The 19,600-nt window shown below is 46.1% G+C and overlaps 1 protein-coding gene across 2 annotated transcripts in view; it reads left to right on the forward strand.

The window, feature by feature from the left end:
* Positions 1 to 19,600, forward strand: part of DLG5 (discs large MAGUK scaffold protein 5) — a 120,359-nt gene that overhangs the window by 65,490 nt on the left and 35,269 nt on the right. For both annotated transcript variants that reach the window (XM_040242325.1, XM_040242326.1), the window contains exons 6-7: positions 14,062 to 14,321; positions 15,548 to 15,860. In XM_040242325.1, coding sequence (XP_040098259.1) covers positions 14,062 to 14,321; positions 15,548 to 15,860 — 573 coding nt within the window. The remainder of the gene's footprint in view (positions 1 to 14,061; positions 14,322 to 15,547; positions 15,861 to 19,600) is intronic.

Raw genomic sequence — 19,600 nt, forward strand, 5'->3', positions numbered from 1 at the left:
GGGTGCCCCTCACCCGCTGGCGCCTCCTGGCCTGCTCTGCCTTACCGAATGACTGTTAGATTAAATAGTTCAAAAAGTGGAAGGGCAGTGCTTTCTTCATTTATACTTTTTTAAATTTGTAACATTAATATACATTTTGTAAATAATTAAAAAATCGACACAGACATTTAAAAAATTAAAGAATTCTTCCTGTAGTCTCACTCCACAGAAATAACTAACCATGAGTATATCACCATGAAAAGTTTGAGACTTTTATCTGTACACATGGAATACTTTGTATCTTATTAACGTATTCGACAGAATGGAATCGCACAGTGCTTTTATTGCTAGCGTGTTTTTTTTTTTTTTGCTGAATATGTCCTGTGCATCTTTCTTTTTCAGTACAAATTCTACTTCCTTGTTTTTAACTGCTGCAGATTACTGAGTTACATAAAAGCAGCATAATTGATTTAACTAGTCTCCTATTGACTGACCCTTGGACTATTTTCAGTCTTTTCCTGTCACAAGCTATGTTCTATTGAAAATTTTGTTTCTATGGTTTATTTTCTTTCTCTGATATTTGTTGACGCCTTATGTGGAATTAACCCAGTGCAGGCTCAGGGCAGGCCCCTAAGCTGGAGCTACTTGGAGATACCTAGAGCCTTTTCTGTGAGCCCTCTGATTTGTTGTTGTTCAGCTGCTAAGTTGTGTCTGACTCTTTGTGACCCCATGGACTAGAGCATACCAGGCTTCCTTGTCCTTCACAAACTCCCTGAGTTTGCTCAGATTCATGTCCATTGAGTCAGTGATGCTATCTAATCATCTCATCCTCTGCTGCCCTCTTCTCCTTTTGCCTTCAATCTTCCCTAGCCTCAGGGTCTTTTCCAGTGGCTCTTCCTATCAGGTGGCCAAAGGATTGGAGTTTCAGCTTCAGCATCATTCCTCCCAGTGAATATTCAGAGTTGATTTCCTTTAGGACTGACTGGTTTGATCTCCTTGCTGTCCAAGGGACTTTCAGAAGTCTTCTCCAACACCACAATTCAAAAGCATCAGTTCTTTGGTGCTCAGCCTTCTTCATGGTCCTACTCTCACATCCGTACATGACTACTGGAAAAACCATAGCTTTAATTAGATGGACCTTTGCTGGCAAAGTGATGTCTCTGCTTTTTAATATGCTGTCCAGGTTTGTCATACGTTTTCCTCCAAGTGGAAGGAGCAAATGTGTTTTAATTTCTTGGCTGCAGTCACCGACAGAGAGCCTCTGATTTGAAGGGTTGGTTATGTGGCGGCAAGTCTGGCAGTGGGAGTGGGTGGGCCTGGCCCAGCGATGGTAACAGGAAGGTTCCTGGAAGCAGGGAGGTAAGAACAAAGACCAGGGTAGCAGGAGTCCAGTTGGTGCTCTTCCAGCCCACTCCTCTTCTTTGTTTTCCTATAGCTCTGACTCTTGGGGTGAGGCAGCTGATTACAGTGGTCAGTGAGTATCCCCAGTTCTCTTTAGCTACACCTTAGCAAGTGGCCTGGGAGCCACTTTGGGACCCTGCCAGGAGAGGAAACCCAGCACCAGTCGGGGGGTCAGGGGTGTATCTGAGCCACCAGGCCGCCTGCTCTCCAGGCCAGGGCCTTAGCCTCTTTACCAGGTCTGAGGTGGGTGTCTGGGCTGTGAAAAGCTCAGGTCTCGGGTAGGCCAGCAGCTGAGGAAGCGGGGACACGGGGGCGGCCATAGGTCTCCTCCCTGGGGCAAAGGCCGACCTCGCTGGACAAGGCCGGTTTTGTTGCCCGGATCCTCCCACGCCTTGTTAGCTTGAAGAGGCCCTTGCGGGGTAAATGGTGCTATTTGACTTGCGTGTTTGCTTGAGGGATTTGTGGGCTCCCCAGCCCTCAGTGTGATTTATCTCAGGAAATGAGGCAGCTGGTGGGGAGGGTGCTGTGGGCTTGGGTCCTAGGACCTCTCCCTCTCTAGAAGTGGTGGACAGGTGGCTTTTTGTGTGTGGCTGTGTATGTTTGCCTGCATGTGTGTTTCGAGGGGCGGGCATAATGTAGCAGTCCTGTCTCCAAGGGACTGCAGTCAGAATGCACTATCGGGATGCCCAAGTGATTTGGGGCAGAGATGGCCAAGCCTTGGTGGCGGGGAGGGGCAACATAGGGGGTAGTTTTGCATCTTCTATCTTGACTACAGTAGTACCTACCTGATCTCTGGTGAAAGAAGAAAAAAACCTTCAGTGATAGTGAAGTCACTCCGCCCCGCTGTGACTCCCTGGAGGTGACTAACCTCTCTGAACCCTATGGGATATTTCCATGTGGACATTTTCTGTGTCATACTTAACACACAAAGTTTTGTCTTTATTTTCTGCCACCTGCCTTTTTTTTTTTTTTAACTTGCAGTATATCATAGGTCTCCTTATATTTTCTGTAAATTTGAAACATCCAACAAGATATTTTATAGGGTAGCTGTGAGTATTTTATGAGCAGCATTCTGTTTGTTGAGCATCATAGCGGTCTGCACTTTTTCCCGTTAGAAATAATCTTTTAGTGGGCACCCTTACATATATCATTGCGTTCCTTTGTGCGTGTTTTTCTAAAGTTTGGTTCTTAGAGGTATCCCTGGAAGGTTCAAAGTAATGCTTTTCTTTAAAAAAAAAATAAAAAAAAGTTGGTTCTACCAATTTATTTGGGAAACTTGAGTCTCCAGGAAACTTCCCTCTCTTCCTTTTGGCCCTGTTACTGTTCTTTAAATATACTTTTTTCCCTGATGATTCATGGAAGTTGACTTCTTTTTCCCCGATAACCCAGGAATTGAGTTTCTTAGTCTCCAAAGGGCCTGGCTCTCAGAGAAGCCCAGCGTGTTTCTGACCAGCGTGGAGCAGGATGTGAGTACAGCTGTTCCTGGCCTCCTTGTGGGGAACAACTTAGGCTGTGGCTGTCTCGCTGTGTGAATGGGACCAGGCCCTGGCTTTCTGCCTCCCCTGGGGCACTTCCACCCCCTCCTCACAGGCCGGACGGGAGTCATCTCTAAAGTCTGCCGCCTGCCTGAGCTGAGAAGTGTATCAGCTTTTTCACTTCAGAACTCTGGGCCAAATGTAAATATTCTCTCTCAGACTGCTGTTAGCCTTAGCTGGGAAGCTAAACGTTTGAGTTTGATGGTTAGTGTGTTTCTGCGGAACTGTCTACTAAGAACATAATCTTCTAACCATAAAAAGGAAAAATTCTAGACTGATAGGATAGACTTTTAAATCCTCTGGTGTTAACTGTGGCTGTGGTTTTTCCCAAATTTCTCCAGAGGCTTTTGAGCACGTTAGCACAGGCAGGATTCTCAGCCCTGTTTGTAGAGAAAAGCTGAGAAGTGTTAGGGGCCCCGTGAGCCTCTGAGTATCTCGGTGCTGTCCTGTGGGAAAGGGACTGTTTTTGTGCCTTAAGGGCTCAGACAAGACATTAGGAGTTGAGGAAGGTAGATTTCAGCACACAATAAGCAGAACCCTCTTGTGCAGAGCTTTCAGCTGTGGAATGGGCAGAGCCTCGGCCGGGACAGTGCGAAGTATCAGCCTGATCTCCCCAGGGTTCCTTCTGATCCCAGAGCCTATTGCGTTAGCAGGCTGGACTGGGCGTCAGAAAAGATCCCTGGGTCTGTTCTGTGGTTTTCTGTGATTGACCCTGTCTCAATGGGAAATTGTGACCCATCCTGGCAGCGGATTCACGGGTGCTAAGCTGTGCCTGGGCCATCATGCAGACCCCATCCAAGCTGCTTACGGTGGGCATCTGGGGACTATTTCCCAGTGAAGAGAGGCCAAGCCTCAGTGTGTAGTCCAGCTTTTGTGTGGACTAGTGCTGGTGGGCTCTGCTGGGCTAATGCTCACAACAAGGTTTTTCTTTGCATCATTTCAAAGCCACCTTTAAAATTAGGTTTTATTTTAATATTGGGATAACATAATTTTTATTTCATTATTTTTTTAATGGAGGTATAATTGACATGTAACATTGTATTAGTTTCAGATCTACAACATAATGATTTGATACTTGTATACATTGTGACAAGCTCAACTCTGTAAGTCTAGTTAACATTCGTTAAAATTTTTTCTTGTGATGAGAGCTAAATGAGCTTTGTTTCTTAATGAAGCTTGGAAGGCTGGACAGCTATGGGGAGTGCATTTGGCTGTTCTACGCAGGGCTGCCACCTCATGGAAAACTCTGGGAATGGCAGCAATGCCTTTGTTCTGTGGTTCTTACCTGGCTTATTGGACTGTTTGAGGTACTGCCCAGAAGACAGGGAAATCTGATCCAGAAGCTGGATCGTTTCCAGATGTGAGCCTGAAGTCAGGAGAGCTCTCCACTGGCTCTGTGTATTCTGGGCATGTGTGGGCACAGCCTTGTGGGGTGCCTTTCTCACCCCTCACTGGTGGGCTCTGTGTCAGCTGATACCCTTGGGGTCCTTCAGCCCTCATCTGCGCCTGGACAAATTCAGGGGTCCTCGGTCCGTTCTGCACTTGGGGGGCCATTTCTCCATTGTCTAGTGATTTATGGAAAGGAATAATGTTATTATCTCCATCTTGCAACATACATAAAAATATATTCTAATATTTTAAATAAATAGTTTAGAGGTTTACATGTGAAATATAAAACTCCTTTTAGAAAAACTAATGAGAGAATATGTTCATTATCTCAAGGTAGGAAGGAAAGAATTTTTTTTAAATATAAATTTATTTATTTTCATTGGAGGTTAATTACTTTACAATATTGTATTGGTTTTGCCATACATCAACATGAATCTGCCACAGGTATACACGTGTTCCCCATCCTGAACCCCCCTCCCTCCTCCCTCCCCGTACCATCCCTCTGGGTCTTCCCGGTACACCGGCCCCAAGCATCCTGTATCCTGCATTGAACCTGGACTGGAGACTCGTTTCATATATGATAGTATACATGTTTCAGTGCCATTCTCCCAAATCATCCCACCCTCTTCCTCTCCCACAGAGTCCAAAAGACTGTTTTATACATCTGTGTCTCTTTTGCTGTCTCGCATACAGGGTTATCGTTACTATCTTGCTAAATTCCATATATATGCGTTAGTATACTGTATTGGTGTTTTTCTTTCTGGCTTACTTCACTCTGTATAATAGGCTCCAGTTTCATCCACCTCGTTAGAGCTGATTCAAATGTATTCTTATTTTAAAGTTTAAACTTCTTATTTTGCATTGGAATATAGCTAATTAATAATGTTGTGATATTTCAGGGCTTCCCAGGTTGTGGTGAACAGCAAAGGGACTCAGCCATACATACACATGTATCCATTCTCTCCCAAACTCACCTCCAGTCCAAGCTGCCACATAACACTGAGCCAAGTTCTCTGTGCTACACAGTAGGTCCTTGTTGGTTATGTATTTTAATTATAGCAGTGTGTACCTGTCTATCTCAAGTTCCCTAACTGTAACTTCCCCCCGGCAACCATAAGTTCATTCTCTAAGTCTGTGAGTCTCGTTTTATTTCATAAATAAGTTCATCTGTATTGTTACTTTTTATATTCCACATATAAGGGATGTCATATGAAGTTTCTCCTTCTCTGTCTGACTTACTTCACTCACTGTGACAATCTCCATGTCCATCCATGTTGCTGCAGATGGCATTATTTCATTATTTATAATATCTGAATAATATTCTATCATATATATGTCCCACATCTTCTTTATCCTTGGAAGGAAAGAATTTCTTAAATAAAACAGCCAAAGCACAAACCATAAAGGAAATGATTGATCAGTTTTATCACATTAAAATGTGAAATTTTAGAAACAAGGGACACTAAGAAAATTTAAAAGCTATATGTTGGGAAAAGATACTTGTAATGAATATAACTGGAAAAGGATTAGTACCTGGAATTTAAAAGTCCTGCAGAAAGAAAGAAGTGGGGTAGGGAGGGGCAGGAGGGGAAGTAAAATAAAGGATATGAACAGGCAATTCATGGAAGAGAAAATGTGTATAGTCAATAAACGTAAGGTAAACATAAAGAGAGCGTTGCCCTTTCTAGTAATCAGGAAAGCAAGTTTGTTTTTTGGTTTTTTTTTAAAGACATTTTTTGGTCCATGAGATAGGCATTACTTCAGAAATCTGACTGTTTTCATGGGTTCCAAGAGGTGGAAACATCCCAAGTGTCCTTTGACTAATGAATGGAGAAATAAAAGGCTGTACACATATGTGATGGAGTATTATTCATCTTTTAAAAGGAAGAGAATCCTGTCATGTAATGCAGCCTGGATGAACCTTGAGAACATTATGCTAAACGAAAGAAGTCAGTTACAAAGAGATCAGTAATGTGTGATTCCATTTATAAATACTGTATGTACCTCTCGAGCAGCTGGATTCGTAGAAACAGAGTAGAAGAGTCGCTACCAGGGACTGGGGGAGGGGAAAGCTAGTTGTTGTTTAATGGGGACAGAATTTTGCAAGATGAGAAAGTTCTAGAGATTGGTTGCACAACAATGTGAATATATGTAACACTACTGAAATATATACTCCGAGGGTGAGAGATGGCTGAGACAGTTTTGTTATGTGTATTTTATCTCAATTAAAAATTAAAAGGAAAACCTGGTGTTTGAAATCTTGGTGAGGCTGTGTTGATGACAGTAACTCTCAGAACTTCTGTCTAGAGCTGGTGGTATATGAACTGGGAGAGCAATTTTGTATCATCCAGTCAGTGGGGAAAAGTCCATATTATGACCTTTAGCTCTGCTTCTAGATGTCCACCCTAGGGGAGCATCTCACAGGTGTGAGAGAGGAGATATGGACAGGGTTCACAGTAGTATCATTTATAACAGCGAAAAAGAAAAAATAAAGACGATGTAAGGCACCCCACTCTAGCACTCTTGCCTGGAAAATCCCATGGACGGAGGAGCCTGGTGGGCCACAGTCCATGGGTTCGCTAAGAGTCGAAAACGACTGAGTGACTTCACTTTCACTCTTCACTTTCATGCATTGGAGAAGGAAATGGCAACCCACTCCAGTGTTCTTGCCTGGAGAATCCCAGGGACGGGGGAGCCTGGCGGGCTGCTGTCTGTGGGGTCGCACAGAGTCGGACACGACTGAAGCGACTTAGCAGCAGCAGCAGCAGACATCTATCACAGTGGCAGGACGTGCTGCGCAGTCTTGTGGTCGCTGAGGGAGGAAAAAGGGGTGGGAACTGGATGACTGGGAGTTTGGGATTAGCAGATGCAAACTGTTATATGTAGAATGGATAAACAGTGAGGTCATACTGTGTAGCACAGGGAATAATTCAACATCCTGTGATAAAACAGTGGAAAAGAATATAAAAAAGAACGTGTGTATTTATGTATAACGGACTCACTCTGTTGTATAGAAGAAAATAGCACACTGTAAATCACCTGTGTGTGTGTGCTTAGTCGCTCAATCGTGTCCGACTCTGTGTGACCCCATGGACTACAGCCCGCCAGGCTCCCCTGTCCATGGGGATTCTCCAGGCAGGAAGACTGGAGTGGGTTGCCATGCCCTCCTCCAGGGGGTCTTTCCAACCCAGGGATGGAACCCAGGTCTCCCGCATTGTAGGCGGATTCTTTACTGTCTGAGCCACCATACTTCAACCTAAAAAAATCTGTCCACAACATACACTAGTATATTTTAAATAGATAACCAACGAAGATCTACTGTACAGCACAGGGAGCTATACTTAATATCTTATAATAACCTGTAACAGGAAAGAATCTAAAAAAAGACTACATATATATATATAACCGAATCACTTTGCTATACACCTGAAATTAATACAACATTGCAAATCAGTTATCTTTAATAAAATTTTTAAAAATCTAAAAATGTGTGATGTACTTCTACAGTGAAATACTGCCTGCACCACTACCTAAGCCTCAAAAGCAGAATTGCCTAAAAGGAAGCACGTGTAACACCATTAGGAATTTTCATGAGTACGTAAGTAGTGGAAGTAAAATATTATGCATTCTGATGGTTGATAGCAAACGTAGGGGAGCAGTTCTGGAGGGGGATGTGAGGGGTACTGAGTAAGAGAAGGGTATATTGAGGGCTTTGGCTAAGTATTTGCAATAATTTATATCTTCGGAAAGCAGTTTGAGATATGTGACAAAGTAGAGTTGGTCCTCTATATCCTTGGGTTTCACATCTGAAGATTCAACCAACCAGAAATTGGGGGGAAAAATACCAGAAAGCTTGGAAAAGCAAAGCTTGTATTTGCCTTGCTGGCAACTATTTCTGAAGCATTTATATTGTGTCAGGCATTATGCATAATCTAAAGATGATGTAAAGGATAGGGAGCATGCACATGGACAGAGGAGCCTGGCAGGCCGCAGTCCACGGGGCCGCAAAGAGTCAGACACGCCTGGACCACTGAGCACACACGCGTATACCACGTGACGTAAAAGACTGGCGCGTTCATGGATTTTGGTATCTGAGAGGGGTCTTGGAATCAATCCCTCATTGACTGCCTTAAGATGAGAGCACAGTAGTGGGTTCTTATCATTTTATTGCATTATTTGCTGTGCTTTACTATATGTTTGGAAGATACTGCATTGTTTTTTAAGAAGACTTTAAATGATGAAGTGAGGCTCCATCAGTGGTTTTCTGACCATTTCTCAGCATGCAGTCCTGATCTGCAGTAGCGAAGCATTTTTATAAAACTGTTGATGATTTTAATCACCTGAGGAGCCTGTGTACTGTTTTTTAAAACGAGTTTTCTAGTTTGGTGTTGTAAAATTTCCTTTGAAGGAAAGGGCTTTGCCTTAAAAAAAAAAAAAAAAGGAAGAAGACTAAAAGCCCTGAGTGAGCTGATTTCTGTGATTCCCTTTTTTCCCATAGTCCACAGCCCTAGGAGATAATGTCTCAGAGGGGTGAACTCACCTTCCCTGTCTCTGAAAAATTCTGACATTTGAATGAGCTCTTTCTTGTTAATCATATTTATTATTCCCTCCAAAGGGAATATTCAGTAGTTCCAGGTTTTGGTTTTCTTGACTGCAAAGATCATCAGATAACCCAGAATCCATGTTGGATGGAGCCAGGTGATTCCTGGACTGGAGCTGGAACAGTTAAACAGGCTTTTCTGGTTCAGTGCTATCATTTGAGGAATAAGGAAATAAACCCACGCAAGGGCTCAGATCCCCTGAGGTGCTTAGCGGAGGTCAGCAGGCCCTGACCATCTCTTAGCTTATCTTGTAGTTTGTTATCTAGGGCAGCACCTTAAGAGCGTTAGTACCTGTAAGTCAGAGTAGAGCATTCTTGCTTAAAACCCTCCTGTGGTTCCCATGTCACTCAGGATACAATCCTTGCTGTACGCCTTGCAGCCGTGTCCACCTCTCTGGTCTTTTTTGTGTGTGTCCACTCCTGCTGGCTCCCTGGGCTCCAGTCCCTCTGCCCTGCCCTTCTGTTCATGCATGGAGCGTGGCTGGTGGCTCCTGCCTCAGGGCCTTTGAACCTGCTCGCTCCTCTCCCAGGTGTGCTCCTGGCTACTGCTCTTCGTTTGCACCGGAGCTCAGAAGTCACCTTCTGAGAGACTCCCCTTCAGGCTTTAGCTTCTCTCCTGACCTACTCTGTGGCTCAAAAATCTCTCTCCAGCTCATTACTCTATTTTATTTTTTATTTCCTTGACAGCTCTTCTTACGCTCTCAGGTTATTTTATTTGGTCTGTTTTTCTAACTGGCTACCTATCTCTGTCCCTGTGTGTGTGTGTGTCTATATCGTCCCATCAGGTTAAGAGGGCCTGAGACCACAGTTACTGTGTCTGACCAGCATCACCAGACAGGACTAGAACATCTTAGGTACTTGTGTTGGGGTACTCAGCATCACCCCCAGGTTTGGTGATTTGCTAAAAGGATTTGTACAACTTAGCATATAATTGTACTCATGGATAAAATTTATTTCAGTAAAAGGACACAAAATCAGCCATGGAAAGGGGTCAGTTCAGTTCAGTTGCTCAGTCACGTCTGACTCTTTGCAACCCCATAGACTGCACCATGCCAGGCCTCCCTGCTCATCTCCAGCTCCTGGAGTTTACCCAAACCCATGTCCATTGAGTTGACGATGCCATCCAACCATCTCATCCTTGGTCATCCCCTTCTCCTGCCTTCAATCTTTCCCAGCATCAGGGTCTTTTAAATGAGTCAGCTCTTTGCATCAGGTAGCGAAAGTATTGGAGTTTCAGCTTCAACATCAGTTCTTCCAATGAACTCTCAGGACTGACCTCCTTTAGGATGGACTGGTTGGATCTCCTTGCAGTCCAAGGGACTCTCAAGAGTCTTCTCCAACACCACAGTTCAAAAGCATCAATTTGGAGCTCAGCTTTCTTTATAGTCCAACTCTCACATCCATACATGACTACTGGAAAAACCATAGCCTTGACCAGATGGACCTTTTTTGGCAAAGTAATGTCTCTGCTTTTTACTATGCTGTCTAGGTTGATCATAACTTTCCTGCCAAGGAATAAGCGTCTTTTAATTTCGTGGCTGCAATCACCATCTGCAGTTCTTTTGGAGCCCCCCAAAAATGAAGTCTGACACTGTTTCCACTGTTTCCCCATCTATTTCCCATGAAGTGATGGGACCGGAAGTCATGATCTCAGTTTTTTGAATGTTGAGCTTTAAGCCAACTTTTTCACTCTCCTCTTTCACTTTCATCAGAGGCTCTTTAGTTCTTCACTTTCTGCCATAAGGGTGATGTCATCTGCATATCTGAAGTTATTGATGTTTCTCCCGGCAATCTTGATTCCAGCTTGTGCTTCCTTCAGCCCAGCATTTCTCATGATGTACTCTGCATATAAGTGAAATAAGCAGGGTGACAATATACAGCCTTGGTGTACTCCTCTTCCTATGTGGAACCAGTCTGTTGCTCCATGTCCAGTTCTTACTGTTGCTTCCTGACCTGCATACAGGTTTCTCAGGAGGCAGGTCAGGTGGTCTGGTATTCCCATCTCTTGAATTTTCCACAGTTTGTGGTGATCCACACAGTCAAAGGCTTTGGCATAGTCAATAAAACAGCAATAAATGTTTTTCTGCAGCTCTCTTGCTTTTTTGATAATCCAACAGATGTTGGCAAATTGATTTCTGGTTCCTCTGCATTTTCTAAATCCAGCTTGAACATCTAGAAGTTCTTGGTTCATGTACTGTTGAAGCCTGGCTTGGAGAATTTTGAGCGTTACTTTGCAAGCATGTGAGATGAGTGTAATTGTGCAGTAGTTTGAACATTCTTTGGCATTGCTTTTCTTTGGGATTGGAATGAAAACTGACCTTTTCCAGTACTGTGGCCACAGCTGAGTTTTCCAAATTTGCTGGCATCATCTTTTAGGATTTGAAATAGCTCAACTGAAATTTCACTACCTCCACTAGCTTTGTTTGTAGTAATGCTTCCTAAGGCCCACTTGACTTCACACTCCAGGATGTCTGGCTCTAGGTGAGTGATCGTGATTATCTGGATTGTGAAGATCTTTTTTTGTATAGTTCTTTTGCGTATTCTTGCCACCTCTTCCTGATACCTTCTGCTTTCGGTTAGATCCATACCATTTCTGTCCTTTATTGTGCTCATATTTGCATGAAATATTCCCTTGGTATCTCTAATTTTCTTGAAGCTATCTCTAGTCTTTCCCATTCTATTGTTTTCCTCTATTTCTTTGCACTGATCACTGAGGAAGACTTTCTTATCTCTTGCTATTCTTTGGAACTCTGCATTCAAATGGGTATATCTTTCCTTTTCTCCTTTGCTTTTTGCTTCTCTTCTTTTCACAGCTATTTGTAAAGCCTCCACAGACAGCCATTTTGCTTTTTTGCATTTCTTTTTCTTGGGGATGGTCTTGATCCCTGTCTCCTGTATAATGTCACGAACTTCCTTCCATAGTTCATCACCTGAACTACTCTGTCTATCAGATCTAATTCCTTGAATCTGTTTGTAACTTCCACTGTATAATCGTAAGGGATTTGATTTAGGTCATACCTGAATGGTCTAGTGGTTTTCCCTACTTTCTTCAATTTAAGTCTGAATTTGGCAATAAGGAGTTCATAATCTGAGCCACAGTCAGCTCCTGGTCTTGTTTTTGCTGACTATATAGAGCTTCTCCATTTTCGGTTGCAAAGAATATGATTAATCTCATTTCCTTGTTGACCATCTGGTGATGTCCATGTGTAGAGTCTTCTCTTGTGTCGTTGGAAGAGGGTGTTTGCTGTGAGCAGTGCGTTCTCTTGGAAAAGCCCTATTAGTCTTTGCCCTGCTTCATTCCTCATTCCAAGGCCAAATTTGCCTGTTACTTCAGGTGTTTCTTGACTTCCTACTTTTGCATTCCAGTCCCCTATAATGAAAAGGACTTCTTTTTTGGGTGTTAGTTCTAGAAGGTCTTATAGGTCTTCATAGAACTGTTCAACTTCAGCTTCTTCAGCATTAATTACTGGTCAGGGCATAGACTTGGATTACCGTGATATTGAATGGTTTGCCTTGGAAACAGAGATCATTCTGTCTTTTTAAAGATTGCATCCAAGTACTGCATTTTGGACTCTTTTGTTGACTATAATGGCTACTCCATTTTTTCTAAGGGATTCTTGCTCACAGTAGTAGATATAATGGTCATCTGAGTTAAATTCACCCATTCCAGTCCATTTTAGTTTGCTGATTCCTAAAATGTCGACATTCACTCTTGCCATCTGTTCGACCACTTCCAGTTTACCTTGATTCATGGACTTAACATTCTAGGTTCCTATGCAGTATTGCTCTTTATAGCATCAGACTTTGATTCTATCACCTGTCACATCCACAACTGGGTGTTGTTTTTGCTTTGGCTCCGTCTCTTCATTCTTTCCGGAGTTATTTCTCTACTGATCTCCAGTAGCATATTAGGCACCTACCGACCTGGGGAGTTCATCTTTCAGTGTCCTATCTTTTTGCCTTTTCATACTGTTCATGGGGTTCTCAAGGCAAGAATACAGAAGTGGTTTTCTATTCCCTTCTCCAGGGGACCACATTTTGTCAGAACTCTCTACCATGATCTGTCCGTCTTGGGTGGCCTTACATGGCATGGCTCATAGTTTCACTGAGTTAGACAAGGCTGTGGTCCATGTGATCAGATTGGTTAGTTTCCTGTGATGGTGGTTTTCAGTCTGTCTGCCCTCTGTTGGAGAAGGATAAGAGGCTCATGGAACTTCCTCATGGAGAGACTGACTGAGAGGGAAACTGGGTCTTATTCTGATGGGCGGGGCCATGCTCCGTAAATCTTTAATCCAATTTTCTGTTGATGGGTGGGGCTGTGTTCCCTCCCTGCTGTTTACCTGGGGCCAAAACTATGGTGGAGGTAATGAAGGTAATGGTGACCTCCTTCAAAAGGTCCCGTGTGTGCACTGCTACACTCACTGCCCCCAACCCTGCAGCAGGCCACCACCGATCCACGCCTCTGCTGGAGACTCCTGGACACTCCTGGGCAAGTCTGGGTCACTCTCTTGTGGGGTCACTGCTCCTTTCTCCTGGAAAGGGTTGCGTGGGGCAAAGTCCAGAGGAAACTGGTTGATGGGTTCTGAGAATCCTGCTGTGGAGTCACACAGGACAGGGTTAGTTCCCCCAGCACTGAATCATGACAACACATGAGACTCGTAACCAGGGAAACCCATGAGATTCTCCCTGCCCAGGGAGTTTTTACTGGGAGTGGCCATATACATAGCCCCTTGCTTAGCATGTTATGAAATTCAAGGCTCCCAGAAGAAAGCCCAAGACACACTGTCCCTCCACTCCAGCCATGGAAAACCCTTCCTATCACTTGGGAAAAGTTTTATATCAGTGCAGTGGACTACTTACCATTCATGTTGCCAGACACCAGCCAAGGGTCAGCTTGCAAGCAGGCCTCCCTAAGTCTAGACGTCTCAGACCTGCTATAATAACTCTTTCCTGAACATTACTGAAGGAATACTTGTGAATGAATGAATCAGCTCAGTGTGACTACAGGGCCTGTGGAATCAGACCCTGAGACTCCCGAAGGCCACAGGGTATAACCTCTCCTCCCTTGTCAACAGTCCTTCCCCCAGACAGACGGAGGCCAGTGTGTCCTGCTTCCTGCCCTCCGACCTTTGGTTAGCGTGATTCTCTGGCCCCCAGGTGCTGAAGCACAACGGGTCATCAGAAATTCTCAACAAGCTGTACGACACGGCCATGGACAAGCTGGAGGTGGTGAAGAAGGACTATGACGCCCTGCGGAAGCGGTACAGCGAGAAAGTCGCCATCCACAGCTCAGACCTGAGCCGCCTGGAGCAGCTGGAGGAGGAGAACCAGCGCCTGCTGAAGCAGACGGAGATGCTGACCCAGCAGAGGGACACGGCCATCCAGCTGCAGCACCAGTGTGCCCTCTCCCTGAGGAGGTAGGAACCTGGGCTGCTATGGGAGGCAGTGGCCGGCCTGTCTTTCGTTCTCAGAGAACGGCCCGAGGGCCAAGTGCTACCTTCCCTGCCAGGGACCACTCTCTCCTCTGTGGGCTCTTGGTTATCTGTAAGGCTCCCTGCCACTTTCGGGAAGTAAAAACAGCACCTTGAGCTCTTTCAGTAAAAAGTTACTTTATCTCCAGAAATCGTCTTCCTAACTCTCAGCATGTCATGGGCACTGTGCTCTTTTCTCCTGTCTGAGTGGCTCGGGTGTTCTGACCATCCTGATTCTGAGGTTGCCCCCCAAGCCTCTCCCTCCCTGTCACTCACCCCCCTAACAGACAGGGAAGTTAACTGTCCTAGGCAGTATTTCTTCCAAAAGTTCTACTTTTTATTAAGGTACATAATCTGTAGGGCTGTGACCCAAGCCCTCAAACAGTGTTTCTTAAGTACATTTCTGCAGCATAGCTGTCCTCTGAGTTGCCTATTAGCTTTATATGAAAGGTAGTCTCCGGCTGTAAGGGGGTTTGGGAATTGCCAGGTGGCACATAAACAGGTGTCTGCCCTGCAGGACTTCTCAGAGCCTTTACTCTGGTACTGTCCACTAGATTCTCCCCAAGGGGGCAGATGCAATGTCTCCTAGACATCGGTCAGTAAATGGCACACTTTCTTTAATGGAGTTCCATGCAAGGTTGGTGCTCTAAGGAACCCACATTCAGAAATGCTGCTCTGGAGCTGCAGGCTTTAATTTGCAGGGCTACCTTCAAGGCAGGATCTTCCTTGCCTGGAAGGACTGAGCTGTGCCCTGATGCCAACCTGGTGACCTTGAACCAGTCACCTGTATCTCAAGGCCTTATCATCTATATCTGTGAAATGAGGTGGCCAGACCCAGTGATCATTCAGGCCACTTTTATCTTTCATAGGCTGTGATTCTAGTATTTTTTTTTTTTAATTTATAAAAATAATGTAGCTTGACCATGGAAGAAAGAAAGATTTCTGTTTTTTTTTCTGGTAGAGCAGAGGCAGTGAAGTCCTCCGTGGAACTTCCAGTATTTGTAAAAGGGTGAGAAAAAGTCTGGGTCCAGGGGCACTGGTCCTTCATGACTTTTCTCTCTTGGGGGTGTGGAGAATGACCTCTCTCAAATCTTCGTGCTTCACTGTCCAGCAGAGCAGAGCTGGCTGGGCAGGTCCCCATCCCCCACGTCCTGGCTGCCCCTCTGCCCCAGGTTCGAGGCCATTCACCATGAGCTGAACAAAGCCACGGCCCAGAATAAGGACCTGCAGTGGGAGATGGAGTTGCTGCAGTCAGAGCTAACAGAGCTGAGGACCACACAGGCGAAAACTGCCAAGGAGTCGGAGAAGTACAAGGAGGAGCGGGACGCAGTGTACAGCGAGTACAAGCTCATCATGAGCGAGCGTGACCAGGTCATCTCCGAGCTGGACAAGCTGCAGACCGAGGTAGAGCTGGCCGAGTCCAAGCTCAAGAGCAGCACGTCTGAGAAGAAGGCGGCCAGTGAGGAGATGGAGGCGCTGCGACAGGTAGGAAGGCGGTGAGGGAGCAAGGGCTGTGGTGTACAGCTGCTCGGAATAGCAGAGAGCTGGTGGCTTCTCACCTTCGGCCTGCTGCTGGCTGGGCTGTCGGATGTCGCCTGGGCGACTGCTGAGCTCACACTCGGTGCCAGGGTCTGGTCAGGCTGCATGGGACACAGGAAGGTCCAGCTGTGGTCCCAGGTATCTGGAGCTGACAGCGTAGGAAGAAGGTTGGATGACACGTGCAGACGCTCACCCATGCCCTTGGTGATGTGATGGTTGATTTAGTCTCCAGCTGGAAGTCAGCTCAAGGACTAGCTCATTAAGAAGATATCCCAAGGCCAGGGTCCCAGAGCCATAGATACATCTGGCCTTGTGAGTCTGGAAGAGCACACTCAGTGTTCCTTTCCCCCGACATCTGAGGAATCTGCTCGGTGGAGGGTGGTTGGGCTCCTGATGGGAAGATAGTCTCCTAGGCTGAGCCCAAGGGCCCTTTCAAGCTTTGCTTCCTGGGGGACATATCTGCAGGGAGTGGGGCTCAGGAGCATCCAAATTGAGCGGCTGAGCTTGACTGCTGAGTGACCAGTGGGGCATCTCTGCATCTTTCCTGCCTGGCCACCCAGGCCTCATTGCTGACACTGCGTACTCCTGTGACCAGGTGTGTTCTGCTGAGGCGGAGCACAGGGCTGTGGACATAGGCCGTGGACTCTCCCTATTTGAGATTGCCTTTGCATTCTGTTGCTTCGTGTGTGGCTGTTTGGAGCTGCTGAACTTGATCAGAGCAGATTTTCTTTCCATTGGAGTAATTCTCCATTCATTCTTCTCAATTCTACTTTGCTCTGCAGGTCCATTAGTATAAAGGCTTGAAAACTGGCCTGTGAAAAGTGAAAAGAAGGTGTTAAAGGTCGGGCAGTTTGGGAAGAGAGAGTGTGTGTGTGGATTGTTGCAGCCAGAGCCCCCTGGACTGAGCCTGAGGCAGGGCTGATACCCGAGGGGTGGCCAGGGCTGGAGAGCCTCTCTCTGGACAGTAATGCTGCCTCAGGCCCTGGCAGTGCCGGGAGCAGTGCTTGGAGGGCGGCCTCCTCAACCACAGGACCTCTTACCTCTCTCAGAGCTCTGGGCCTCTCAGTTGCTTCATCTACAAACTGGAAACAATGAGAGCATCCGCTTCTCAGGGTGGTTGCAACCATCAGCTGAATGAACATTGAAAACACACTTAGAATAGTATCTGCGTAAAGTAGGAATGATTTAAGTCTTTATTATCAGGGTTATTTTTATGCCATCTGTACTTTACCACCCTGTTAGGATTAGGGTGCATCCTATGAAATTGTTTTTATAGGCAAAAATGGGCCAAATAATGACAGTTTCATGCAGAGGGAGTGAGACTTCTCCACATCATCAAGGTGAAAGCCATCGTGAAAAGGAATATTTTTTCTTTGATGAAATTTTTAAAAGACCATAATGAAGAGATTCTTTTTTTTTTAAATTGCTGTAAAAGTCACATAATATAAAACAAAATATTTTAATGGTATTGGACTGCACAGTTCAGTGGTACTAAGTTGATTCACATTGTTGTGTAGCTCTTCCCATCATCCATCTCTCGAATTTTCACCTTTCTAAGCTGAAGTTTTGTCCCAATTAGACACTAACTCCCCATCCCTCTGCCACCCCCACCCACGGCTCCTGACATCTATCTACCAACGTACTGTCTGACTCTCTGAATTGGACTATTATTCTAGGTAATTGAAGAGATTCTTAATAAGCAAATATAATATGTTAGGGCTTGGTGATTGCCCTGGAGAAAACATCAACCTCATTTTCATATTCTGGTATGAGAGCTTAATTGTTGGGGAAAATGTTGATACCAAATAAGGAAAAAAAAATGATGAAGAGTGAAAACATCAGAAATGCCTGAGTCAGTCACTGAACTACAACGTCAAGGACAGTGTGTTAAAGCCGTTGAAGGTGAGGCTGTGATAGACCAGCAGCCACCTGGCTGCGATGATAGAGGTTAATTGTGCTCTTGGCAGGAATGCAGAAGCGCGGGGGCGGAGGAAGACCCCCGGCTGCCCCGCAATGCTCGGTCTCGTGGCCTGTGTCGCCCACTCTCCCAGGGCTCACGTGTGCCTCCAGTTGAAGCCCTGAACCTTCACAGGGGCACAGGGCACACATGAGGTCTGCCTGTCAGCTGAGACAGGAATCTTTTCTGGGCACCCATCCCAGTCAGTAGGTGAGGACAGCCCAGCCCCCGCCCCTGTAGCTTCCACAGCTGAAACCGTCAGCTCCCTCTGGAATCTGTCTGGCTTCTGGGACAAGACCATTCCCCATCTGGACAGAAGAGGCTAACTAAGTCTGTGGCCTGGGCCGTCTTGGCTCTGAGGTTTGGGCATGGAGGGTCTTATCTCCCCATGGCCTGCGAGGTCCCTAAGGAGTGCTCCCACCACTCTCCAGCAGCCACTTGTGGGGTCACCTGAGATGGACCTTGAGCCAGGCCAGGGCCCAGGTCTCAGAACTGTTTTTGTTCTGCTCAACAGGGCTGGTGGTTCTTTTTCCTTCTGACACCTGTGCCTTCCTATGCTCCCCCCTCCTCTCTGTACCCCCTGTTTATTTACCCTCTTTTCTCTTTCATTGCCTCCCACCCACCCTATTGTCTTCTCCAGAGTGGGTTGTGCAAAGAAAGGGCAGGTGGGGGGCCTGTCAGGGTTTTTGCCTCGCTCTGGACACCCGGTCAGCTCTGCCACCTCTCTCCCTTGCTTCCCACCTCTGAGAGTGGGCACATCCAGGGACTTCCTTCACCCGGGCCGGCGTCCAACCTCCGGCCATGGGCTGCCAGGTTCCCTGAACGCTTGCCGGCTTCAGGAGCACGTGGAAACTGGCTGCTGCCTCAGGGAAGCCGTGGGGCGCTGCTGCCTTTCCGGAGGTCCTTCCAGAGACTGGACCGCTTCCTAAGACAGGTCCCTCTGACAGAGCCACTGTCCCCTTGAAAGGCAAGCTTGGCCACTTGGACTGACAGTGTGCTCTACTGCCCCTTGAATGCAGTTGCATCTCTGATGTCGAGCCCTGCTTGGGGGATTGAATTTGGTAGAAAGCTGGGGAGCATGGTGTAAGGGGGGAGGTACTGCGTGAAGTGAGGAAGGAGCAGTGGGGGGCAGGGGGATAGGAGGGGAGGCACTTGGGGAGGTGGATGATGACCCAGAGGAGCATTCTCAGCTTGTGTGTATTTCACTTCTTCAGAAAGCGTTTGAGCTGGACCAGGAGTTACTCTAGCAGTAGGCACTCACTTCGTCGTCTCTCATATTCTTCATGTTTTCTGAGGATTGTAGAAGCACAGAGGGAGCTTTCTGTATGAGTGCTTCAAAGAGTTTGATTTGAAATTTTAACGGAGCATGTCGTGCTTTGGAAAGAGGTCTAGAAGCAGATCCTTTTAGATTTCAGCTTTCTAAAGGAACTGAGACACCTAGGACTTCCCCAGCAAACATAGCAGTCAGTGAATTTTCCGATTTAGCAGTGCCTCTGTATGCCAGAGTGTGACAGCTGTGTTGTAGACGCAGCAGGTGGGGAAGCGCCATGACCAGTGCTGTGCCCGTCACTGCAGTGGGGCCTCGTGTCACAGTTTGTCACAAGCACTCTCTAGAGAGATGCAGAGGGCTCTCTGCAAGACACACATCCTGTAAGTGGCAGGTGGGGTTTAGAAGGAGCCCTTTGGGGGTCATTTCACCTGGGCCTCTGAGACCAGGACAGAGGAGGGG

This window comes from Oryx dammah, unplaced genomic scaffold (assembly GCF_014754425.2).
Source record: "Oryx dammah isolate SB20612 unplaced genomic scaffold, SCBI_Odam_1.1 HiC_scaffold_6, whole genome shotgun sequence".
Taxonomy (NCBI): domain Eukaryota; kingdom Metazoa; phylum Chordata; class Mammalia; order Artiodactyla; family Bovidae; genus Oryx; species Oryx dammah.